Genomic DNA, 25690 nt, shown 5'->3' on the forward strand with positions numbered 1-25690 from the left:
GTTGCTGAACTGAGGAGGGTAATCTTCCAATGCCGATCAACACGGATTCACTTTACACAGTGAGAACATGGATTCACTTTACACGGTGAGAACATCCTATTATAGCTCCCTTTCATTCATCCTATTATAGCTCTTTTTCATTGGTACTCCAACCTCAAGAAAGAAACAGGACTAATAAACAAATTGAGTTTTCATTTATTTGTGTTCATTTCTAACCATTCGTTTCTTTTTGCGCACAGCCTATTGACAAGAAGCCAACAAAGTTCAATCCATTGGTCACAATACTTAAATTTATGTGATGCGCTTTTCATTGATAATTTTTTTATTGGTGATTTTATAATGTTTATTCTTTAATATGCTTTTTATTTGTGTGAACATTAAATGAAACACATATTGCTTCAACTTCTAACTTAACTCAATCACTTAAGTTTCCTATCTTAATTTTTTTGAAAAATGTATATATATATATTTTGTTTATTTTCTAAGTTACTTCTAGTTCAATGTTTATTTTATTCTTTTTGTTTACCTTATTTGAATGTTGGTGATATTAATTATTTATAGGTTTTTTATTAGTTTTCATATTCAATATCTAGGTTATAAAACTTATCATTATTTTAACTAATAACAATTTTTTATTATAGGGGCAATTAGTTATGAGGTTACGAAGGATTAAATTTTAATTTGTATTTATAATTAAATTTTTATTATCAAAAGGTAGTGGATTTTTTATATAATTTGTACAAATATAAGTTTATAAATTCAAATTATTTTTTTATAGAATATTAAATTATTCATTTAATATATTAATAAAATTAATTACTAGATTATAAATTTAAATTAAAATTTTATTACACTACAAGTAACTAATTTTTATTTTCAAAAGGTAGAGGGGAAACAATATTTATGAGAATGTATTATTTATACTAATTTATTTTATTAACTTTTTTTTATTGATCTTATATAATTTGCACCTCTATAACTTTATTTTATTAACTTCAATGAATCTGTAATAATTTACATGTCTTAATAATTAAGCTATTAAATTATTTATCTAATATATCAATAATAGTAGTTGTTATATTGTAAATTTAAATTAGAAAATTCTCATATTGTACATTTTTAACATTAATTAATTTGTTTTAACTTGCAACCAAAATTTTGTTTTGAAAGAAAAACAATAATATGATCCTGTATATTTTTGTATTATTTTTTTATTGTATACAATTTACACCTCTAGTAATTGAATATTAAATTATCTAACAAAAATATTAATAAAAATTAGTGTAGGTTATAAATTAAAATAAAAAATTATGAATATTGTTTTAGATTTTAAAATTATAAGGTTAATTTTTTAATTTTTAATTATAATTAAAATTTTATAATCAAAAGATAAGGGGCATTATGGGAATGAATAATGTGATTATTTTTTTAATAGTTTATATTACTTGATTATTTTACTAACTTTTTTTTTAATTGAAATTGTATATAGAACTTACACCTCTTAATAATTAATTATTAATTATTTATTCAATAAATAATAAAATGAGTTACTGGGATATAAAAGTTTAAAATATAAATTATTTTAAAATTTTAAAATTAATAGATTAATTTTTAAATTTTATTACAAAAAAGCAGATAATATTTATGGGATTGAATAATATGATTCTATATATTTTTGTATTATTTATATTTATTTAAATTTAAATTATTTTTTCAATTTTCTAATTGAAAATGTGTATTATTAACACCACTTAATAATTAAAATATCAAGTAATTTTATTAATATATAAAGAATATTAGTTACTTTGTTATCTATTTAAATTAAAAAATTATCATACTAGTTAATTAATTTAAATTTAAAAAATTTGTATTTATAACTAAATTTTTGTTATAAAAAAGTTTTATATAATTTATACAAATTTAAATTTATAAATTTAATTAAAAAATTATCAGATTTGTATAAGTTATTAAATTAAATTATTTATTATTATTGATAACTAAATATTTAATACCAAAATAGAGGGGGTGTTCGAAGCAATATTTATGAAAATCGATAATATAAACTCATTGGTTTTATTTATATTTACTAATTTAAATTTAAATTTTTTATTGAATCTGTATATAGAATTTAACCTAAATTCTCAATAATTAAATTATTTATTGAATATATTATAAAATTAGTAATCAGGCTATAAATTTTAAATTAACAAATTGTCATACTTGAATAAATTTATTTTTTATTTTTTAAATTGGAAAATTATTTTTGTTTTTTTATAAATTATTTTCAATTTCTAAATTAAAAAATTATTTTATCAAAAAGTAGAGGCTAAGTCAAAATAATATTTATGGGATTGCATACTATAACAACATATATATATATATATATTGGTGTTATTTTATTTAATTTTTTATTGAATTTGTATATAATTTGCACATCTTATAAAATTAATTACTAGATTATAAATTTAAATTAAATAATCATCACACTTTTATAAATTGTTTTAAATTTTTATAATTAGAGAACTAATTTTTAATTTTTATTAGCAAAAGGTAGAGTTGTTATATTTATGGGATTGAATTCTAGTTATATTTGTTTAATATTTTTTATTACACCTCTGAAATTATTGTTGAATATTATTGTTAATGTATTCACACTTATATATTTTTAGAGCAGACTATTATTTTTTTTCTATATAGTCTTTTATTACCAAAAGGTGGAGGGTCAAAGCAATATTTATGGGAATTTATAATATCATCCTGTACCATTTTTAAATTATATTAATTTTGTTTGAAGTTGCACTTCTTAATAATTAAAAAAATACTAAATTAGTAATATGTAAATATAAATTACTTATTAGGTTATAATATGAATTACATTTAAATTCCTTGTATTACTTATATTTTAAATAATTTATTGGATCTATATATAATAAAAATTTAAATTAATTCATTGTATGGATTAATTTTATTTAGTATAAAGGGGGTGTCAAAGCTTTTCATTGAGAATGAATATATGATTACACTTAAATTAAATTGTTTTATTAACTTTTTTATTGAATCACATATATATATATATATATATTAAATTATTTATTTAATATATTCATTAGTTTCTAGATTATAAATTTCATTAAAAAGTTTATCACACTTGTATAATTTCATTTAGAGAGGGTGTCAAAATAATTATTTACGTAAATGAACAATATAATTTTATATATTCTTTTATAATTTTATTGAATTCGTTTGTAGAATATTAAATTATTTATTTAATATATTAATAAAATTAGTTACTAGATTATAAATTTAAGTTAAAAATTTATTACACTATAAGGAGATTTCAAACCAATTCTATAAGAAATTAGTCGTAAGAAAGATACTTTTGAATATTTGGTCTTGAAAGAAAGTTTTATTACAAAAAAGTGGAGGGCCTTATATAATTTTTCTATAACTTTATGTTATTAACTTTAATGAACCTGTAATAATTTATATGTTTTAATAATTAGAATATTAAATTATTTACCTAATATATCAATAATATTAGTTGTTATGTTATAAATTTAAATTAAAAAATTATCATACTTGTACAAATTATTTTAAATTTTTAAAATTAATAATTTGTTATTTTTATTTGTAACTAAATTTTATCTAAATTTATGAGAATGAATAATATGATTCTGTATTTTTTTTATTGTATGCAATTTACACCTTTTCTATAATTTTATTTTATTAACTTTAATGAATCTGTAATAATTTACATGTCTTAATAATTAAAATATTAAATTATTTATCTAATATATCAATTACATTAGTTGTTAATAAATTTAAATTAAAAAATTCTAATACTTAGTTTTTAAATTTTTAGTATTCATTAATTTGTTATTTTTACTTGTAACTAAATTTTATTCGGAAATGAATAATATAATTTTGTATATTTTTTATTATTTTCTTATTGTATACAATTTACACTTCTAGTAATTGAATATTAAATTATTCAACAAAAATATTAATAAAAATTTGTGTAGGTTATAAATTAAGTTAAAAAATTGTGAATATTAATTTAGATTTTAAAAATTATGAGGTTAATTTTTTATATTGATTTATAATTAAAATTTTATTATGAAAAGATAGAGGGGGCATTATGGGAATGAATAATGTGATTAGTGATCCCATATACTTTTTTATTATTTATAAATTTAAATTATTTTATTCATTGTCTTTTGTTGATTCTGTATATAATTTAGACCTCTTGATAATTGAAATATCAAATTATTTATTTAATATATCAATAAAATTAAAAAATTATCACATTAGTATAATTTATTGTAAATTTTTAGACTTAGAAGATTAACTTTTTAGTTACCTAGTACAAATAGAAATGGATCATATGATCATATTTACACCTCTTAATAATTGAAATATTAAAAAATTATAAATAAATTTTTATATCGATAGGTACAATGTGACAAAATATTATTTATGAAAATAAGTAATATAATTTTATTTATTTATTTTTTATAATTTATACTAATGCAAAATTAAATTGTTTTATTCAATTTTTTTATTGAATCTGTATATAATAATTATATGAAATCACCCATGGAGAGGATTTACTATGATATTAATACTATTACACTTTCAATAATTAAAATATTAAATTATTTACATAATATATTAATATTTTTTTATTTAAATTAAAAATTCATCATATTTGTACAAATTTTAAATTAAATTATTTTATTAACTTTTTTAGTGAATGGTACATAATTTATACCTCTGGAATATTAAATTATTTACTAGTAACTATTTCTAAAGTGGATAAAAATTCTTCCTCGTATTTTTCTTCTCCTATTTCCTTATTCTTATTTTCTTCTTCTATTTCTTTATTCTTACTAATTTCAATCCTTTCAAGTCTATTTGTAAGAGACTGGTTGTATTTTTTAATATTCTTTATCTCTTCTTTTAACTTTTCGACTTCAATTTTGAGATCCTCTATAGTAGAGGGGTTATCTCTAATGGAATGGTTTTCATTAAGTAATTTCTTGACCTCAGCTATTGTATATGGTTCAAAGGGTTTATTAATAGTCCTATAATGAAATGGGATAGGCTCAGATGTGGAGGCATTATTACTATCAATCTTGCTTAGGATAATGTCTCTAACTTCAGGATCCTTTATTTCCCTAAGTAATTCAATAATATGATTATCTGTGAGAACATTTATTTTTCCCATTTCTTTAAATTTTGCCATTAATTCATAAAATTCTTGATGTGAATTATCTTCCTGCCTACATGAGCAAGATGACTCTTCTTCTTCAGATTCAGAAGTGGTTGATGAATATTCAAAATTCTCTTCGATATTTTTAAGTTCATTTTGCTCTTCCGATTCTTCTGATTCAGAGGATTCTTCTTTTTCTGAAAATATTACATTGAGTATTTCTTGTTTTTCTTCTTCTTGTAAATTAAGATTATTTATTTTCTTTTTCAGCCTTCTAGCTTTTTTGTTTCTACATCTATTAGCAAGATGATCTGTTTCACCACAAATATAGCATCTTCTTATTTTCTTTGTGGTATTATTCTTAGCCTTCCACTCATTTTTTCTAGCTAAGTCTTTTTCTTTATTTATATCTTTTCTAAATTTTCTCTTTTTGTACCTTTTTTCCTTAAACCTCGAAGTTCTATTCCTAGAGATTTTTGATTTATCGGATGGTTTCATTTCTATCCCAAATCGGGCACAAAACTGTCCTAATTGGCTTTTCTCTGTCAAATTTTGTCTTTTAATTTGTTTATTTAATCTAATTTCGTTGCATAAATTTAATCCTTCCTGAATGCAGGTTCCAATTAACTTCCCATAAGTATATTGATTATAGTTGATGTGCAGGTCTCCTTTTCTTAGGACATTTCTAACCCTTTCTGCAAAAAGATGAGGGAGACCGTCTATAAATTTAGACTTCCAATGAGAATCATTTGACTCTGCGAGTTCCATTACTCTACTGAGGAATACATCTTTGTACCATCTAAATGAAGTTAATGTTTTACATTTTAAATTCTGTAAAAGTGTTCGAATATTTTCACTATTATCTGACCATCTACCTGTAAAATGCTCAACTATGTTTATGGCTAATGTATAAACTGCTTTATCTTCTGAGATATTATTTTCAATTTTTACTGTATTTAATATTTCATCTTTATCAGTTTGGCTAAGATAATTATCCCACCATCCCTTTAATTGGCCAGTAAATCCAGCTATGATCATTTTAGCAATAGCTTTATCGGAATTATTATTTCCTTTACAAATAGTACTGTACATCATCATTCTCTGTATAGTATTATAAATTTGTCTTTCTGTAAATCCATCAATGTTCCATTCATAAATTTGTTTCCCATTATAACTATTTTGGTCAATTGTCTCTTGTTCTTCATAAAGGACATCTTGGGGTGTTGGCCTAGGATAATAAAATTTGGTTTGCATTGACTTCCTGGCGAATTTTTCTATTTTGTTAATTTCCTCCATAAATTCGTCTTCATAATCCTGAGGATCTCCTTCATTATTTAGAGTATTTAATTTTAGAGTTTTAAATTTCTGATCTAATAGCTTTTCTAGGTCTCCTATAGGTTTTAAATTAAAACCTACAATATCCGGGGGTGGTTGTATTGAGGGTCTTGCGATAATTTCTCCTCTTGTCTCTTCAACTATTGTTTTAGTTGAGTTAATTTCCTTTTGCCAATTCTTTTGCCACTCCATAATCTTATCTATCTTATTATTTAATTCCATAATTTGTTCTCCTATAACATTTAAGTATAAGTTGACATAATTTTGCTTCTTTAGTAACTCATTTATTTCTGTTATTGTAACTATTAAGGTGTTATCTTCAATTAATTTGGAAAATGCTTTAAAATTAATCTCAGTTTCATTAGAATTCATTTTGAAAGGTTGTTGAGGGGGAAAGACATTATTAAGGATTTTCCCGTTTTCTAGGAAATATTTTCTCTTTAATACATTTAAATATTGTTTTGAATATTTGGTTATAAACCATGGAACAAAGGTAACTTTCTTATTCCATACAGATAATTCCTTATAGAATTGGTTTGAAATCTCATTTTGTTTGTCAGGTGGGAAATTTTTAAAAAACCATTTTCTAAAGGGTTCCCACCTTTTTTTTGAAAATTCTTCCTTAATTTCTTTTCTAGCCAGGGATCCCGGACTAAAGTCGATCATGTCTGTATAATTTTCCAATGGAATTTCATAGGCAATTATGTCTTGTGTGTTCATTTATAAACAAAAATTCGTTTCTGAAGTTAATTCTTCATTTAGTTTAGGATCCTTATAAACTCCTTTAACAATATTATATGGTTGTATCCTTATTTCTTCAACCTTATCATAATTTGAGCTATTAGTTTCTTCTCTGACCTGGGATGTGGATGCTCTAGATGGGGTTGTCACCTCTATTGGTGATATATAAGACATATTAGAATATCTTGAAGAGCAACAAAATTCTAGTGTACATACTTTCAGTATTAAATATTTTGACTGATTAACAAAATCTATTATAACATTTCCTTCTAGATTTTGTAATATATTAGTGTACATACTTTCAGTATTACTTTTAATGGGGACCTCCTTCTCAATTACCCAATGTTCTGGAAACTCTACTTCGCTCCATTTTATTTGTTTCCTAGTATTAATTCTTGAATTTTATAAATTTGTTTCAAAGCATACTGTTTGTTCAAGAGTTTTATTATCTTGTGTCTTACAATTAGGATTAAGTGTATGGAGAAGCTTATAGTAAATTCTATAACATATACATATTAATTCTGATCCAGGTGTATAATTATATCCATGGGTTTTAACATTTAACGTTAGTGCATCAAGTATATTAACATCCGACATAGATAACTGTAGATTTGGGTAAACATTAAAAAATACTGGCCCATGGGCTAGACTAGATTGGATTATTCCTATTAGAGATTTCTTCCAGTCTAAATTTCTGGCATCTCTTAGGGCAGCTAAAAAGCTTTCTGGTAAACCTTCTAATGTTAGAGGCTTAAAGGCTATTTGAACAAGACCAATATGTAAAAATTTATATTCTTCTTGGTAATGCCTTATATCCATAGATTCTTCAGTAGTTTTTACTACTTGTTTAGTTTTCCAAAAATCAAATCTTCCGAAATTGTAAATTAATCTAGGATTTACTTTAAGAATTGTCCACTTATTTAGTTGATCTAAATTCCTTGGGAGTTCATACTCCTCTTTTCTTGCATTCTTTACGTGACTGCTATTATTATCAAATAAATACTGCATATTAAGCAGAGAAATAAAGGACTGCTGAATTATCCAATATAACTTCAACAACATGGCTCTGATACTAAAAAATTCAGTGAAATTGAAAGAATTCACTAATTATATATTTATTAAATTATAATACATAACACTTGATGTGTGTGCATGAATAATAAAATATATAAATAATTAATATGTATTAATAAGTTGGAATTTGTGGATACACTAAGTTATTTATTCGGAATAAAATAACATTTTATTGAGAATAATTAGAGAAATTGAAATCTTGATGTGTGTGCAAAAATAATTAAAAAAATAAATAATTAATAATTTTTTTATTAATAAGTTGGAATTTGCGTTATTTACCACTAAATCTTATTTATTCGGACTAAAACAACATTTTATACGGATTAGGTCTGGTCTTAAAACTTAAATGTCAACTTCGAACATTCAAAAATATTATATGCATATTATTTTAGTAGATTATGTAGCTATTAAAAAAAATCAGAGAAATTGAAAGAATTCATTAATTATACATTATTAAAGTGGTAGATAATACTTGATGCGTGTGCAAGAATAAAAAAATATATAAATAATTAATAATTTTATTAATAAGTTGGTTATCAATCATGGATTACCTCTCAAGAATATAAGTGTCGGGTAATTTAATAATAGAGGAAGTTTGTCGGATAATTTAATTGAAAATATTAAATTATTAATATGACCAAATTTTATTATTCATTCTCTAAATATTGCCTTCATACACCCTCTAACTTTTAGTAATCAAATTTAGTTATAAATAAAAATAAAATCTAAATCTTTTAATTTTAAACAGATAATCTAAATTTATAACCTAATAACTATTTTATGAAGTAAATTACATACAGATTCAATATAAAACTAAATAAGGTAATATTATCCATTCTATTTAAACACCCCCTCTACCTTTTGGTATTAAAAATTTACTTATAAATAAAAAGATTAATTTTATAAATTCAAAATATTTTATGCAAGTATGATAATCTAATTTTTATATACAAATTCAATAAAGATTAGTAAATAACTAAATAATTTAAATTTAGAAACTAGTGTAAATAATAAAAATATATACGAGTTCTTACTGCACTGCTTTGACACACCTTACACCTTTTGGTAATAAAATTTAGTTATAAATGAAAATAAAAAATTAATCTTTTAATGTTAATTTAAATTATTTGTACTTGGTAATTTTTTAATTTAACTATCTTATTGATTTTATTAATTAAATAAGTTAATATTTTTATTTTAGAGTAAATTACATACAAATTCAATAAGGATTTAGTAAAAATGATATAGAAATATACCATATTGCTCATTCCCATAAATTTTACTTTGATACTCCTACTAGTTGATAATAAAAATAATTTATGCAATAATCTAATTTTCATTTAGTATTTCAATTAAAATGTGTAAATTTTATATACCGATTCAGTAAAAGTACTTGAATCATATTATTCATTCTTGTAAATATTACTTTCATACCCTTTCTACTTTGTGGTACTAAAAATTTAGCTATAAATAAAAATAAAAATTAATCTTTTAATATTAACAATAGATAATTTTTAATTAATTTGTAAAGTGGTAGCTATCAATATCAGTTAAATATGTAATTTAATATAAAAATTCTATAAAAAATTAATATGATAATAAAATTTATTAGAACCCGATCAAACCGGTGAAAGCCGACCAGTCCGATCAAAAAGCCAAGTTATGTTAGAGAGAGAGAGAGAGAAAATGATGATGAACAACTGAACAAGCTGGTGGCTAATAGCGGAATTGGGAGTGGAAGGAAAGAAAATTGGTGGTGGTGGATGAAAGGAAAAAGAAGGTGGGGGTGGGGGGAGGGGGAAGAGGAAAAAGAATTAATATCAATTAAATAAAAATTAATTAAATAATTTAATTTATAACCTACGGCTCTTAGCCCCCTGGAGCTGTAGTATGTTCCAAAGGTTGGGCTGTTCACCCATTAAAGCGGTACGTGAGCTAGGTTCAGAACGTTGTGAGACAGTTCAGTCCATATTCGGTGTGGGCGTTACAGCATTGAGAGGACCTTTCCCTGTTATAAATAAAAATAAAAAAAAAAATATACGAGTTAATTCTTTTCCATAAGTTTTGCTTTGATGGCCCCTCTACCTTTTGGCAATAAAAATTTAGTTACAAATAAAAATAAAAATATTTAAATAATTTACACAAATGTGATGGTTTTTAATCTAATTTAGGTTTTATTAATACATTAATTAAATAATTTAATATTTTTATTATTTTGTGTAACTTTATATATAAATTCAATAAAAAAATAATAATTTTAAATAAAAATAGATGTTCCATAGATATTGCTCAACATGCCCTCTACCTTTTGATAAAAAATTAATCTTTTAATTTAAAATAATTTATAGATAATTTTTTAATTTATATCTGTAAATATTGACTCCCACCCTACCTTTTGGTAATAAGAATTTAATTATGAACAAAAAATTAATCGTTCATTATAGAAAAGAAAAACATAAACAAGATTAACCTTTAATTAATATAAAAAAATTAATATTGCATTGGAACCACCTTATTTTAAATTTAGTAAACAACATATACAAAATAAATAAAAATAATAATAAAATAATTGAAATTAATCCCCTACCTTTTGATAATAAAGTAATCTTGCAATTTATTTTAATTTTATACAATCAAGATAATTTTTTAATTTAAATTTATAACTTATTTATTAACATACTAATTTAATTATTATAATTTTTATAAATTTATAACCTAGTAACTAATTTAATATTAAAAAACATATATGTATTGGTTATAAATATTGCTTTGATGCCGTCCCCCTTTTGGTAAACAAAAATTTAATATTCAATTAAATAATTTAATATCCAATTAATTGTAACTGCAATCATATACTTGGTCATTTTTAACATCAATAAATCAATTGAATAATTTAATATTTCAATTAAAAGAGTAACTTACATACAAATTCAATGAAAAAATTGTTTTGGTCTTATTGTTTATTTTCATCAATATTACTTTTACATTTCCTCCATCTTTTGGCAATAAAAAATAAAAGATTAAAAGATTAATTTTAAAAATTTAAAATAATTTATGTGTGACAATTTTTTAATATAATATTATAACCTAGTAACTAATTTTATTAATATAGTAAATAATAATTTAATATTTTAATTATTAGCTATATCACACATCTTAGTAATGATAATGTACAATTAATATCACCAAACATTGAATAAGAAAGATTTTACAAAGAACTTAGTAATGATAAATAGAAATTGAGTATGTTAATTTATTTCTTAAAAATAAAAGTAAGGTTGGAAAAAAGATGGAAATATATATCCATTCTCTTATGTGAATACCTATTCTAATCTAAATCCCTAAGAAAAAGAAAAGATTGGTGGATCCTATTTTTGATGTACAAGTAAAGAATTAAAACATGTGTTACATTTAATGTTTTCACTAATCAAATATATATAATGACTTAAGTTAGAAGTTGAAGCATAGTTTAGAAAATATTACAATAAATATCTAAATTTAAAATCTATATATAACAGTTACTATTGAAATATAATCAACATAACTATTAGGCCATAAAATAACTATTGAGATATAAATATTTTGTTAATAAGGGATTGCCCAATTTATACTTTTTTTAAAACAAAATAGCTAATAATTTCAAAGTATTTATAAATTAAAAAAATAAAAGAATAACAAAAGAGGAAATGTAATGATGTATGCAAACCTATCAGAGGAAGACAGTTGCTCTTGCCAATTCATCCACAACAATCAGATTCCTGCACAAAGAAGAGGAGCTATTTGATACATTAAGGATTAGGTAATGGTTTTTCCTAATTGTACATATGAGAAACATTTTCCAATATAAATTGTGCCGAAACAATATTCAGACACTAAACCTTCAACAAATTAAAAACATATTAAAGAATAAATATTATAAAATCACCATTAAAAATTATTGAGCAGAAGCGCATCTCATAAATTTGATTGGACTTCGTTGGCTTCTTGTCAATAGGTTGTACGCACAACATAAAGAACGGCTAGAAAAGAACACATCAATTTGTATATTAATCCTGTTTCATTCTTAAGGTTGGAGTATGAACTAAAAGAGCTATAATAGAATGTTCTCACCGTGTAAAGTGAATCCATGTTCTTTCCATGTTCTTGCCATGTAAAGTGAATCCGTGTTGACCGGCACTAGGAGGTTACCCTCCTCAGTGCAACAACTGTTTTAATTCCCTGTCAAGTCCTATCATGTGGCTACAAGGCTGTCCTCAGAAGGTGGTAAAATTGAGGAACTTCAAAAGCTCAGTCCAAGCCAGCGAGCATAATAGTGTATACCACAAGATTCAAATTAATTCTCAATTTACATGAATTTTAATTGATAAGGCATCTATCAGAATGAGTTACTGAAGGCAAGACCATGTTTCAAGATGTCAATAGCCTCTTACCTTCACTCCTAATATGGACTGATCACTTGTTTGGAAGACTGACCAAATGGCAAAGCCCATGGAGATAAAACTCTCCAAACTGTCAATGGAAAGATTCTAGCATAAACTCTAAGAAACAACACAATCAATGCTAGATAAGTTTTAACATCTATACAATCATCCAAGCATATTTATCCCAGTTCTGCAGATAAAAAGGAACATTAACAGTGTCATCATTTTTCTGTAATCTCATACAATATCTCTTTTTGCATAGATGTTGAGCAGTTAAGCTTAACTCCACTTACCAACTCCAGTAAATAGAATCATGAAAGGCAATGGAGGTCCATATATTCACATACTTGAACAGATATTCAATTAACACTCTGAAAGCAAAATCGCAAATTAGAAGCTCCACATTTGTGTAGAGATAAGAAGAAACATCCCTTACAACAAAATGCATAAAGGAGCTATCAAAAATAAAATAAAAGGATTACCTCCATTTTGATACTGGAACCACCTCTGAGTACCGGCTCTGAGTAGATCAATCAACGGAATAACAGCATTTAACTTCTCTTCAATGCTTAAATTTGAATATTCACTCTCCATTACCCAGAACAACCACACCTCTTTTGGATTGCTCTCATCAATTTCATTGTATACTCAACACTTTTGTGTTAGATTTACTAACCACAATTTTGGATGGACTGCAGACCAGAAGCTCATACTCAGAATCATTTGCATCGTTTCCACGGACATCAAAAATGTCATCCATGATCCCAAGGTCTACAGAATCACATAGAAAATTATTAGTTTAGGAAAAGTAGCCAATATTTTATGAGAAAGGGGATGCCTATACCTGAACATTTTTCAAGTAAAACAAGGAGAAAATACCTGAACCAATTCTTTGTTCTCACTTCTCACTCTGTATTGACATTATATAACTGTATTTGACCTATGCAATTAGTACAGTGGGATCGATTTCTGTAATAAACATAAATAAATCTCAGTCAAGAGAAGAAAATAAATTTAATGTACACCTTCATAGTAATGGGCGAGGGAAACTTGAAAGAGCACTAAATCAGTATAGATTAAGAAAAGGATAATCTCTCCGAGATACATAGACAACTGAAATAAATGTTATGTGAGTACATTTGAACTGCATGCACCTAATGTATAACCAAACTCTGAAATGCCTTAGTGCAACTAAGGTGCACTATAAAATACAGAACAAGATAAGAAGATACGGACCTGATGCACTATAAAATGCATCAAGGAGTCCAAACCCCCAATGAGTTCCGCAGCACTCTCTTTCAAAGCAGAAAACATGTCTTTGATGTGTTTAGAGCCTGCAGGAAGCAAATGCTATCAGATCATTTACGTCAGTTCCTACAAAGTGAAGCCCAGAAATACGTTGAGCACCCCTCGTATCCTAGCTCTTTTAGAATCACTTCATTTATCACATTCAAGCATGAGAGAGAAATCACAGGCAGCAAACCAAGACGAATGTATTTATTTAGATTGGATTAAAATTTTCACAATAACTATCTCTGTACGGGTGGTTCTGTTTGGTGGTATATCAAGGCAAGCATGCCTTCTCTTCAGTTCCTTTAAGAAATTAGTGAAGCAGCAAGAACAGAAAATGACATGTTCTGAAGTAAAGATGGCTAAACCCAAAAGAAAAGAAGTAGAAGCCCAAAACAATATTACATACTGCACGGATTTTTGATAGAGCATTAAGGAAGGACACAATCTTATAATCACTCAATAAATAAAGAATTCATCCACAGAGAACAAATGGGGTTTGACACAACATCAGTTTAGGACTAGTCATGATTCAGGAAACCACGAAGTTTGCATTCCAGTCAAGAGCCTGATTAAAATTAAATAAAGGAGCTTGCAATACCACCGCTGGTGTCAAATTAGCTTGCAGAAAGATTAATCACCGACCTGATATGCTGCTGTATGAAAGATCTTATCCAGCCAAAACTGGAAAACGTTATTGGCAAAAACGACGTCCAAACATGAGCAAACACTTTTCATATCATTAGACAAAGTACTTGTCAGTGCCTCGTTTGCGTCATTTCCGTCTTGTACCATAATCAATTCTACAAGCCATGCAAGCCTTACACAATCAACTACAGTATCATGTCCAGCAACCATCACCTGGAAGAAGCACCGGATCCAGTAAGGTTCATAATGTCATAGACAGAGGTACAGTGTCAAACAAATAGGTAAGGTTTTATCTTACAATCTCATGAAATTCACGCCTAAAAGAAGCATCCTGGGACAAGACAGACGCTTTGTTCGGTACTGTGCTCAAAGCATGTGATATGAAAGCGATGACAAGAGAGAATAGAAGGCTATATGCTATCTGCACAAACAGAGAGAACTTTGCATTATCAGTAATAACAAAATAGAAAAATGACATAAACAGGAAAGACGCATCCAAAATTTCCTAACCAAAACAAGAATCAAAAATGAAAAAGGAAGGAAAAAGCAAGCATGTGTAGATAAAAAATTCCATTTTTCCAACACAGATACTAGTTTATTTATGGATGAATTTTTGGCTCTAGCAGATTCATGCTCCACGTAAATACGAAACTTACAGTGCTTTTTGCATATAAAAATAAATCGCAGATGACCTTAAACCATATTGTCAGAAATTGGTTGAACACTTGCAGAAAAATCATACCATGAGGAAATCTCTAAGCAAAATTTCATGGGAAGCCTATAAGAATTACATATTCTTTCTATATGGTCATCAGCAAATATAAAATAGAATATACCGCATGTACGCTAGAACATACAAAAGTTCCCACGCTATTAGAAAATGAGTACCGGGTCCATCAATTCTTTGTTCTCACTTCTCACTCTGTATTGACATTATATAACTGTATTTAACCTATGTAATTAGTACAGTGGGATCGATTTCTGTAATAAACATAAAAATATCTCAGCCAAGGGATGAAAATAAATTTAATGTACACCTTCATAGTAATGGGCGAGGGAAACTTGAAGGAGCACTAAATCAGTATAGATTAAGAAAAGGATAATCTCTCCGAGATACATAGACAACTGAAATAAATGTTATGTGAGTACATTTGAACTGCATGCACCTAATGTACAACCAAACTGTGAAATGCCTTAGTGCAACTAAGGTGCACTATAAAATACAGAACAAGATAAGAAGATACGGACCTGATGCACTATAAAATGCATCAAGGAGTCCAAACCCCCAATGAGTTCCGCAGCACTCTCTTTCAAAGCAGAAAACATGTCTTTGATGTGTTTAGAGCCTGCAGGAAGCAAATGCTATCAAATCATTTACGTCAGTTCCTACAAAGTGAAGCCAAGAAATACGTTGAGCACCCCTCGTATCCTAGCTCTTTTAGAATCACTTCATTTATCACATTCAAGCATGAGAGAGAAATCACAGGCAGCAAACCAAGACGAATGTATTTATTTAGATTGGATTAAAATTTTCACAATAACTATCTCTGTACGGGTGGTTCTGTTTGGTGGTATATCAAGGCAAGCATGCCTTCTCTTCAGTTCCTTTAAGAAATTAGTGAAGCAGCAAGAACAGAAAATGACATGTTCTGAAGTAAAGATGGCTAAACCCAAAAGAAAAGAAGTAGAAGCCCAAAACAATATTACATACTGCACGGATTTTTGATAGAGCATTAAGGAAGGACACAATCTTATAATCACTCAATAAATAAAGAATTCATCCACAGAGAACAAATGGGGTTTGACACAACATCAGTTTAGGACTAGTCATGATTCAGGAAACCACGAAGTTTGCATTCCAGTCAAGAGCCTGATTAAAATTAAATAAAGGAGCTTGCATTACCACCGCTGGTGTCAAATTAGCTTGCAGAAAGATTAATCACCGACCTGATATGCTGCTGTATGAAAGATCTTATCCAGCCAAAACTGGAAAACGTTATTGGCAAAAACGACGTCCAAACATGAGCAAACACTTTTCATATCATTAGACAAAGTACTTGTCAGTGCCTCGTTTGCGTCATTTCCGTCTTGTACCATAATCAATTCTACAAGCCATGCAAGCCTTACACAATCAACTACAGTATCATGTCCAGCAACCATCACCTGGAAGAAGCACAGGATCCAGTAAGGTTCATAATGTCATAGACAGAGGTACAGTGTCAAACAAATAGGTAAGGTTTTATCTTACAATCTCATGAAATTCACGCCTAAAAGAAGCATCCTGGGACAAGACAGACGCTTTGTTCGGTACTGTGCTCAAAGCATGTGATATGAAAGCGATGACAAGAGAGAATAGAAGGCTATATGCTATCTGCACAAACAGAGAGAACTTTGCATTATCAGTAATAACAAAATAGAAAAATGACATAAACAGGAAAGACGCATCCAAAATTTCCTAACCAAAACAAGAATCAAAAATGAAAAAGGAAGGAAAAAGCAAGCATGTGTAGATAAAAAATTCCATTTTTCCAACACAGATACTAGTTTATTTATGGATGAATTTTTGGCTCTAGCAGATTCATGCTCCACGTAAATACGAAACTTACAGTGCTTTTTGCATATAAAAATAAATCGCAGATGACCTTAAACCATATTGTCAGAAATTGGTTGAACACTTGCAGAAAAATCATACCATGAGGAAATCTCTAAGCAAAATTTCATGGGAAGCCTATAAGAATTACATATTCTTTCTATATGGTCATCAGCAAATATAAAATAGAATATACCGCATGTACGCTAGAACATACAAAAGTTCCCACGCTATTAGAAAATGAGTACCGGGTCCATCAATTCTTTGTTCTCACTTCTCACTCTGTATTGACATTATATAACTGTATTTAACCTATGTAATTAGTACAGTGGGATCGATTTCTGTAATAAACATAAAAATATCTCAGCCAAGGGATGAAAATAAATTTAATGTACACCTTCATAGTAATGGGCGAGGGAAACTTGAAGGAGCACTAAATCAGTATAGATTAAGAAAAGGATAATCTCTCCGAGATACATAGACAACTGAAATAAATGTTATGTGAGTACATTTGAACTGCATGCACCTAATGTACAACCAAACTGTGAAATGCCTTAGTGCAACTAAGGTGCACTATAAAATACAGAACAAGATAAGAAGATACGGACCTGATGCACTATAAAATGCATCAAGGAGTCCAAACCCCCAATGAGTTCCGCAGCACTCTCTTTCAAAGCAGAAAACATGTCTTTGATGTGTTTAGAGCCTGCAGGAAGCAAATGCTATCAAATCATTTACGTCAGTTCCTACAAAGTGAAGCCAAGAAATACGTTGAGCACCCCTCGTATCCTAGCTCTTTTAGAATCACTTCATTTATCACATTCAAGCATGAGAGAGAAATCACAGGCAGCAAACCAAGACGAATGTATTTATTTAGATTGGATTAAAATTTTCACAATAACTATCTCTGTACGGGTGGTTCTGTTTGGTGGTATATCAAGGCAAGCATGCCTTCTCTTCAGTTCCTTTAAGAAATTAGTGAAGCAGCAAGAACAGAAAATGACATGTTCTGAAGTAAAGATGGCTAAACCCAAAAGAAAAGAAGTAGAAGCCCAAAACAATATTACATACTGCACGGATTTTTGATAGAGCATTAAGGAAGGACACAATCTTATAATCACTCAATAAATAAAGAATTCATCCACAGAGAACAAATGGGGTTTGACACAACATCAGTTTAGGACTAGTCATGATTCAGGAAACCACGAAGTTTGCATTCCAGTCAAGAGCCTGATTAAAATTAAATAAAGGAGCTTGCATTACCACCGCTGGTGTCAAATTAGCTTGCAGAAAGATTAATCACCGACCTGATATGCTGCTGTATGAAAGATCTTATCCAGCCAAAACTGGAAAACGTTATTGGCAAAAACGACGTCCAAACATGAGCAAACACTTTTCATATCATTAGACAAAGTACTTGTCAGTGCCTCGTTTGCGTCATTTCCGTCTTGTACCATAATCAATTCTACAAGCCATGCAAGCCTTACACAATCAACTACAGTATCATGTCCAGCAACCATCACCTGGAAGAAGCACAGGATCCAGTAAGGTTCATAATGTCATAGACAGAGGTACAGTGTCAAACAAATAGGTAAGGTTTTATCTTACAATCTCATGAAATTCACGCCTAAAAGAAGCATCCTGGGACAAGACAGACGCTTTGTTCGGTACTGTGCTCAAAGCATGTGATATGAAAGCGATGACAAGAGAGAATAGAAGGCTATATGCTATCTGCACAAACAGAGAGAACTTTGCATTATCAGTAATAACAAAATAGAAAAATGACATAAACAGGAAAGACGCATCCAAAATTTCCTAACCAAAACAAGAATCAAAAATGAAAAAGGAAGGAAAAAGCAAGCATGTGTAGATAAAAAATTCCATTTTTCCAACACAGATACTAGTTTATTTATGGATGAATTTTTGGCTCTAGCAGATTCATGCTCCACGTAAATACGAAACTTACAGTGCTTTTTGCATATAAAAATAAATCGCAGATGACCTTAAACCATATTGTCAGAAATTGGTTGAACACTTGCAGAAAAATCATACCATGAGGAAATCTCTAAGCAAAATTTCATGGGAAGCCTATAAGAATTACATATTCTTTCTATATGGTCATCAGCAAATATAAAATAGAATATACCGCATGTACGCTAGAACATACAAAAGTTCCCACGCTATTAGAAAATGAGTACCGGGTCCATCAATTCTTTGTTCTCACTTCTCACTCTGTATTGACATTATATAACTGTATTTAACCTATGTAATTAGTACAGTGGGATCGATTTCTGTAATAAACATAAAAATATCTCAGCCAAGGGATGAAAATAAATTTAATGTACACCTTCATAGTAATGGGCGAGGGAAACTTGAAGGAGCACTAAATCAGTATAGATTAAGAAAAGGATAATCTCTCCGAGATACATAGACAACTGAAATAAATGTTATGTGAGTACATTTGAACTGCATGCACCTAATGTACAACCAAACTGTGAAATGCCTTAGTGCAACTAAGGTGCACTATAAAATACAGAACAAGATAAGAAGATACGGACCTGATGCACTATAAAATGCATCAAGGAGTCCAAACCCCCAATGAGTTCCGCAGCACTCTCTTTCAAAGCAGAAAACATGTCTTTGATGTGTTTAGAGCCTGCAGGAAGCAAATGCTATCAAATCATTTACGTCAGTTCCTACAAAGTGAAGCCAAGAAATACGTTGAGCACCCCTCGTATCCTAGCTCTTTTAGAATCACTTCATTTATCACATTCAAGCATGAGAGAGAAATCACAGGCAGCAAACCAAGACGAATGTATTTATTTAGATTGGATTAAAATTTTCACAATAACTATCTCTGTACGGGTGGTTCTGTTTGGTGGTATATCAAGGCAAGCATGCCTTCTCTTCAGTTCCTTTAAGAAATTAGTGAAGCAGCAAGAACAGAAAATGACATGTTCTGAAGTAAAGATGGCTAAACCCAAAAGAAAAGAAGTAGAAGCCCAAAACAATATTACATACTGCACGGATTTTTGATAGAGCATTAAGGAAGGACACAATCTTATAATCACTCAATAAATAAAGAATTCATCCACAGAGAACAAATGGGGTTTGACACAACATCAGTTTAGGACTAGTCATGATTCAGGAAACCACGAAGTTTGCATTCCAGTCAAGAGCCTGATTAAAATTAAATAAAGGAGCTTGCATTACCACCGCTGGTGTCAAATTAGCTTGCAGAAAGATTAATCACCGACCTGATATGCTGCTGTATGAAAGATCTTATCCAGCCAAAACTGGAAAACGTTATTGGCAAAAACGACGTCCAAACATGAGCAAACACTTTTCATATCATTAGACAAAGTACTTGTCAGTGCCTCGTTTGCGTCATTTCCGTCTTGTACCATAATCAATTCTACAAGCCATGCAAGCCTTACACAATCAACTACAGTATCATGTCCAGCAACCATCACCTGGAAGAAGCACAGGATCCAGTAAGGTTCATAATGTCATAGACAGAGGTACAGTGTCAAACAAATAGGTAAGGTTTTATCTTACAATCTCATGAAATTCACGCCTAAAAGAAGCATCCTGGGACAAGACAGACGCTTTGTTCGGTACTGTGCTCAAAGCATGTGATATGAAAGCGATGACAAGAGAGAATAGAAGGCTATATGCTATCTGCACAAACAGAGAGAACTTTGCATTATCAGTAATAACAAAATAGAAAAATGACATAAACAGGAAAGACGCATCCAAAATTTCCTAACCAAAACAAGAATCAAAAATGAAAAAGGAAGGAAAAAGCAAGCATGTGTAGATAAAAAATTCCATTTTTCCAACACAGATACTAGTTTATTTATGGATGAATTTTTGGCTCTAGCAGATTCATGCTCCACGTAAATACGAAACTTACAGTGCTTTTTGCATATAAAAATAAATCGCAGATGACCTTAAACCATATTGTCAGAAATTGGTTGAACACTTGCAGAAAAATCATACCATGAGGAAATCTCTAAGCAAAATTTCATGGGAAGCCTATAAGAATTACATATTCTTTCTATATGGTCATCAGCAAATATAAAATAGAATATACCGCATGTACGCTAGAACATACAAAAGTTCCCACGCTATTAGAAAATGAGTACCGGGTCCATCAATTCTTTGTTCTCACTTCTCACTCTGTATTGACATTATATAACTGTATTTAACCTATGTAATTAGTACAGTGGGATCGATTTCTGTAATAAACATAAAAATATCTCAGCCAAGGGATGAAAATAAATTTAATGTACACCTTCATAGTAATGGGCGAGGGAAACTTGAAGGAGCACTAAATCAGTATAGATTAAGAAAAGGATAATCTCTCCGAGATACATAGACAACTGAAATAAATGTTATGTGAGTACATTTGAACTGCATGCACCTAATGTACAACCAAACTGTGAAATGCCTTAGTGCAACTAAGGTGCACTATAAAATACAGAACAAGATAAGAAGATACGGACCTGATGCACTATAAAATGCATCAAGGAGTCCAAACCCCCAATGAGTTCCGCAGCACTCTCTTTCAAAGCAGAAAACATGTCTTTGATGTGTTTAGAGCCTGCAGGAAGCAAATGCTATCAAATCATTTACGTCAGTTCCTACAAAGTGAAGCCAAGAAATACGTTGAGCACCCCTCGTATCCTAGCTCTTTTAGAATCACTTCATTTATCACATTCAAGCATGAGAGAGAAATCACAGGCAGCAAACCAAGACGAATGTATTTATTTAGATTGGATTAAAATTTTCACAATAACTATCTCTGTACGGGTGGTTCTGTTTGGTGGTATATCAAGGCAAGCATGCCTTCTCTTCAGTTCCTTTAAGAAATTAGTGAAGCAGCAAGAACAGAAAATGACATGTTCTGAAGTAAAGATGGCTAAACCCAAAAGAAAAGAAGTAGAAGCCCAAAACAATATTACATACTGCACGGATTTTTGATAGAGCATTAAGGAAGGACACAATCTTATAATCACTCAATAAATAAAGAATTCATCCACAGAGAACAAATGGGGTTTGACACAACATCAGTTTAGGACTAGTCATGATTCAGGAAACCACGAAGTTTGCATTCCAGTCAAGAGCCTGATTAAAATTAAATAAAGGAGCTTGCATTACCACCGCTGGTGTCAAATTAGCTTGCAGAAAGATTAATCACCGACCTGATATGCTGCTGTATGAAAGATCTTATCCAGCCAAAACTGGAAAACGTTATTGGCAAAAACGACGTCCAAACATGAGCAAACACTTTTCATATCATTAGACAAAGTACTTGTCAGTGCCTCGTTTGCGTCATTTCCGTCTTGTACCATAATCAATTCTACAAGCCATGCAAGCCTTACACAATCAACTACAGTATCATGTCCAGCAACCATCACCTGGAAGAAGCACAGGATCCAGTAAGGTTCATAATGTCATAGACAGAGGTACAGTGTCAAACAAATAGGTAAGGTTTTATCTTACAATCTCATGAAATTCACGCCTAAAAGAAGCATCCTGGGACAAGACAGACGCTTTGTTCGGTACTGTGCTCAAAGCATGTGATATGAAAGCGATGACAAGAGAGAATAGAAGGCTATATGCTATCTGCACAAACAGAGAGAACTTTGCATTATCAGTAATAACAAAATAGAAAAATGACATAAACAGGAAAGACGCATCCAAAATTTCCTAACCAAAACAAGAATCAAAAATGAAAAAGGAAGGAAAAAGCAAGCATGTGTAGATAAAAAATTCCATTTTTCCAACACAGATACTAGTTTATTTATGGATGAATTTTTGGCTCTAGCAGATTCATGCTCCACGTAAATACGAAACTTACAGTGCTTTTTGCATATAAAAATAAATCGCAGATGACCTTAAACCATATTGTCAGAAATTGGTTGAACACTTGCAGAAAAATCATACCATGAGGAAATCTCTAAGCAAAATTTCATGGGAAGCCTATAAGAATTACATATTCTTTCTATATGGTCATCAGCAAATATAAAATAGAATATACCGCATGTACGCTAGAACATACAAAAGTTCCCACGCTATTAGAAAATGAGTACCGGGTCCATCAATTCTTTGTTCTCACTTCTCACTCTGTATTGACATTATATAACTGTATTTAACCTATGTAATTAGTACAGTGGGATCGATTTCTGTAATAAACATAAAAATATCTCAGCCAAGGGATGAAAATAAATTTAATGTACACCTTCATAGTAATGGGCGAGGGAAACTTGAAGGAGCACTAAATCAGTATAGATTAAGAAAAGGATAATCTCTCCGAGATACATAGACAACTGAAATAAATGTTATGTGAGTACATTTGAACTGCATGCACCTAATGTACAACCAAACTGTGAAATGCCTTAGTGCAACTAAGGTGCACTATAAAATACAGAACAAGATAAGAAGATACGGACCTGATGCACTATAAAATGCATCAAGGAGTCCAAACCCCCAATGAGTTCCGCAGCACTCTCTTTCAAAGCAGAAAACATGTCTTTGATGTGTTTAGAGATCTCATATGATGATTTTGGTTTGTCTGACATTACTCATTGCCCTTGTGATGTTCATCTGATGCTTCTTGTTTCCACTTTGATGGTTAGTGTTGGAACTAAAACGTCAAGTGGAAGACACGGCACATAGAACATGCCTCTTTTCCGTGTTTTGCGCTGCAGCCTTTGGAGCCAAATGTCACCACAGCCCTTTGGCAGTGTTTTGGCAAGAAATTCAAGGGCCGACTCTGAATCTGGGTTGTATCTTTAGCCCTGAAATTAGTTAGTCACAGTTAATATGGATTAGCCCAAGTATTTTGCGACCCAACATCAGAAGAACGAGCCTAATGTCATTCCAATTATGAGAAACAAGGAGAGTCACTGTTTTCAAGATCATTTTCAGCATACGGGCATACAACAGTCCTAGAATTTCTTCAATTAACACTCAGAAAGCAAAAGCGCAAATTAGAAACTGCAAACAAGAGATTTGTGTAGAGAGAAGAAGAAACATACTCACCCTTATAACGAAATGCATAAAGGAGCTATTAAGAAAAATAAAAGGCTTACCTCCATTTTGATACTGGAACCAACTCTGAGTAGATCAATCAACGCAACAAAAGTATTTAACTTCTCTTCAATGCTGAAATCTGGGTATTCACTCTCCGTTAGTCCTAACAACCACACTCTCCTGGATTGCTCTCATCAGCTTCATTTTATACTCAGCACTTTTGTGTTAGATTTGCTAACATCAATTTTTTGATAGCCTGCAAACAACAAGCAAAGCTCACATACCAAACAGAATGAATATAAAACATATAAAGTAAAATAATAGAAAATTACTGTACATAAAGATTAACAGTATCCAAACTTGGTCACCTCTTCTGTTGTTGCTCAACTTAAGGCCTGAGAAAGAGTCCCCATTAACTTGCGCCAGCCCACCCGACGAGCTTCTGCAAATAACCACGTGCACAGGCCACCACCATTTGTTTCCGGCATTTCTTAGAAGGCATGACTGCTGCTAATATGGACACCAAATACTTATCCAGGTTTTGCACAAATGGATGCAAGAGTTTAACTGCAGAAACTGTTCCCTTTTCTTCCTTGCAGAAAATTCTCCAATTTCCAGCATATTTCATGAGCGCTCATAGACCTTTCGCCGGAGCCTCCTCCTCGTCAATGTCGCAGACAGAATTTTGGAAAATTATATACAGTAGCAGAGATCTCATATGATGATTTTGGTTTGTCTCACATTACTCATTGCCCTTGTGATGTTCATCTGATGCTTCTTGTTTCCGCTTTGATGGTTAGAGTTGGAACTAAAACGTCAAGTGGAAGACACGGCACATAGAACATGCCTCTTTTCCGTGTTTTGCGCTGCAGCCTTTGGAGCCAAATGTCACCACAGCCCGTTGGCAGTGTTTTGGCAAGAAATTCAAGGGCCGACTCTGAATTTGGGTTGTATCATTAGCCCTGAAATTAGTTAGTCTCAGTTAATATGGATTAGCCCAAGTATTTTGCGACCCAACATCAGAAGAACGAGCCTAATGTCATTCCAATTATGAGAAACAAGGAGAGTCACTGTTTTCAAGATCATTTTCAGCATACGGGCATACAACAGTCCTAGAATTTCTTCAATTAAAACTCAGAAAGCAAAATCGCAAATTAGAAACTGCAAACAAGAGATTTGTGTAGAGAGAAGAAGAAACATACTCACCCTTATAACGAAATGCATAAAGGAGCTATTAAGAAAAATAAAAGGCTTACCTCCATTTTGATACTGGAACCAACTCTGAGTGGATCAATCAACGCAACAAAAGTATTTGACTTCTCTTCAATGCTGAAATCT

General features: G+C 29.9%; 1 protein-coding gene across 7 annotated transcripts; it reads right to left on the reverse strand.

Annotated features, from left to right (window-relative positions):
- Positions 1-10173: 10173 nt before the first annotated feature.
- On the reverse strand, positions 10174-24027 carry LOC105160126 (nuclear pore complex protein NUP205-like). 7 transcript variants are annotated; one of them, XM_088879713.1, is made up of 23 exons: positions 23770-24027; positions 22820-22942; positions 22519-22734; positions 21820-21917; positions 20870-20992; positions 20569-20784; positions 19870-19967; positions 18920-19042; positions 18619-18834; positions 17920-18017; positions 16970-17092; positions 16669-16884; positions 15970-16067; positions 15020-15142; positions 14719-14934; positions 14020-14117; positions 13663-13752; positions 13266-13554; positions 13077-13154; positions 12473-12871; positions 12288-12381; positions 12069-12120; positions 10174-10370 (listed from the first exon to the last, which is right to left on the reverse strand). In XM_088879713.1, exons 1-4 carry the CDS (start codon positions 23896-23898, stop codon positions 21882-21884), a joined length of 504 nt encoding a protein of 167 aa, XP_088735839.1. In that variant the 5' UTR covers positions 23899-24027; the 3' UTR covers positions 10174-10370; positions 12069-12120; positions 12288-12381; positions 12473-12871; positions 13077-13154; positions 13266-13554; positions 13663-13752; positions 14020-14117; positions 14719-14934; positions 15020-15142; positions 15970-16067; positions 16669-16884; positions 16970-17092; positions 17920-18017; positions 18619-18834; positions 18920-19042; positions 19870-19967; positions 20569-20784; positions 20870-20992; positions 21820-21881. The 7 variants fall into 7 exon arrangements, with proteins under 7 accessions (XP_088735839.1, XP_088735836.1, XP_088735837.1 ...); XM_088879710.1 differs by lacking the exon at positions 13077-13154; XM_088879711.1 differs by having other exon boundaries at positions 12473-13154.
- Between the last annotated feature and the right edge of the window lie 1663 nt (positions 24028-25690).

Source organism: Sesamum indicum, linkage group LG4 (genome assembly GCF_026168435.1).
Source record: "Sesamum indicum cultivar Baizhima isolate 11 linkage group LG4, ASM2616843v1, whole genome shotgun sequence".
NCBI classification, from domain to species: domain Eukaryota; kingdom Viridiplantae; phylum Streptophyta; class Magnoliopsida; order Lamiales; family Pedaliaceae; genus Sesamum; species Sesamum indicum.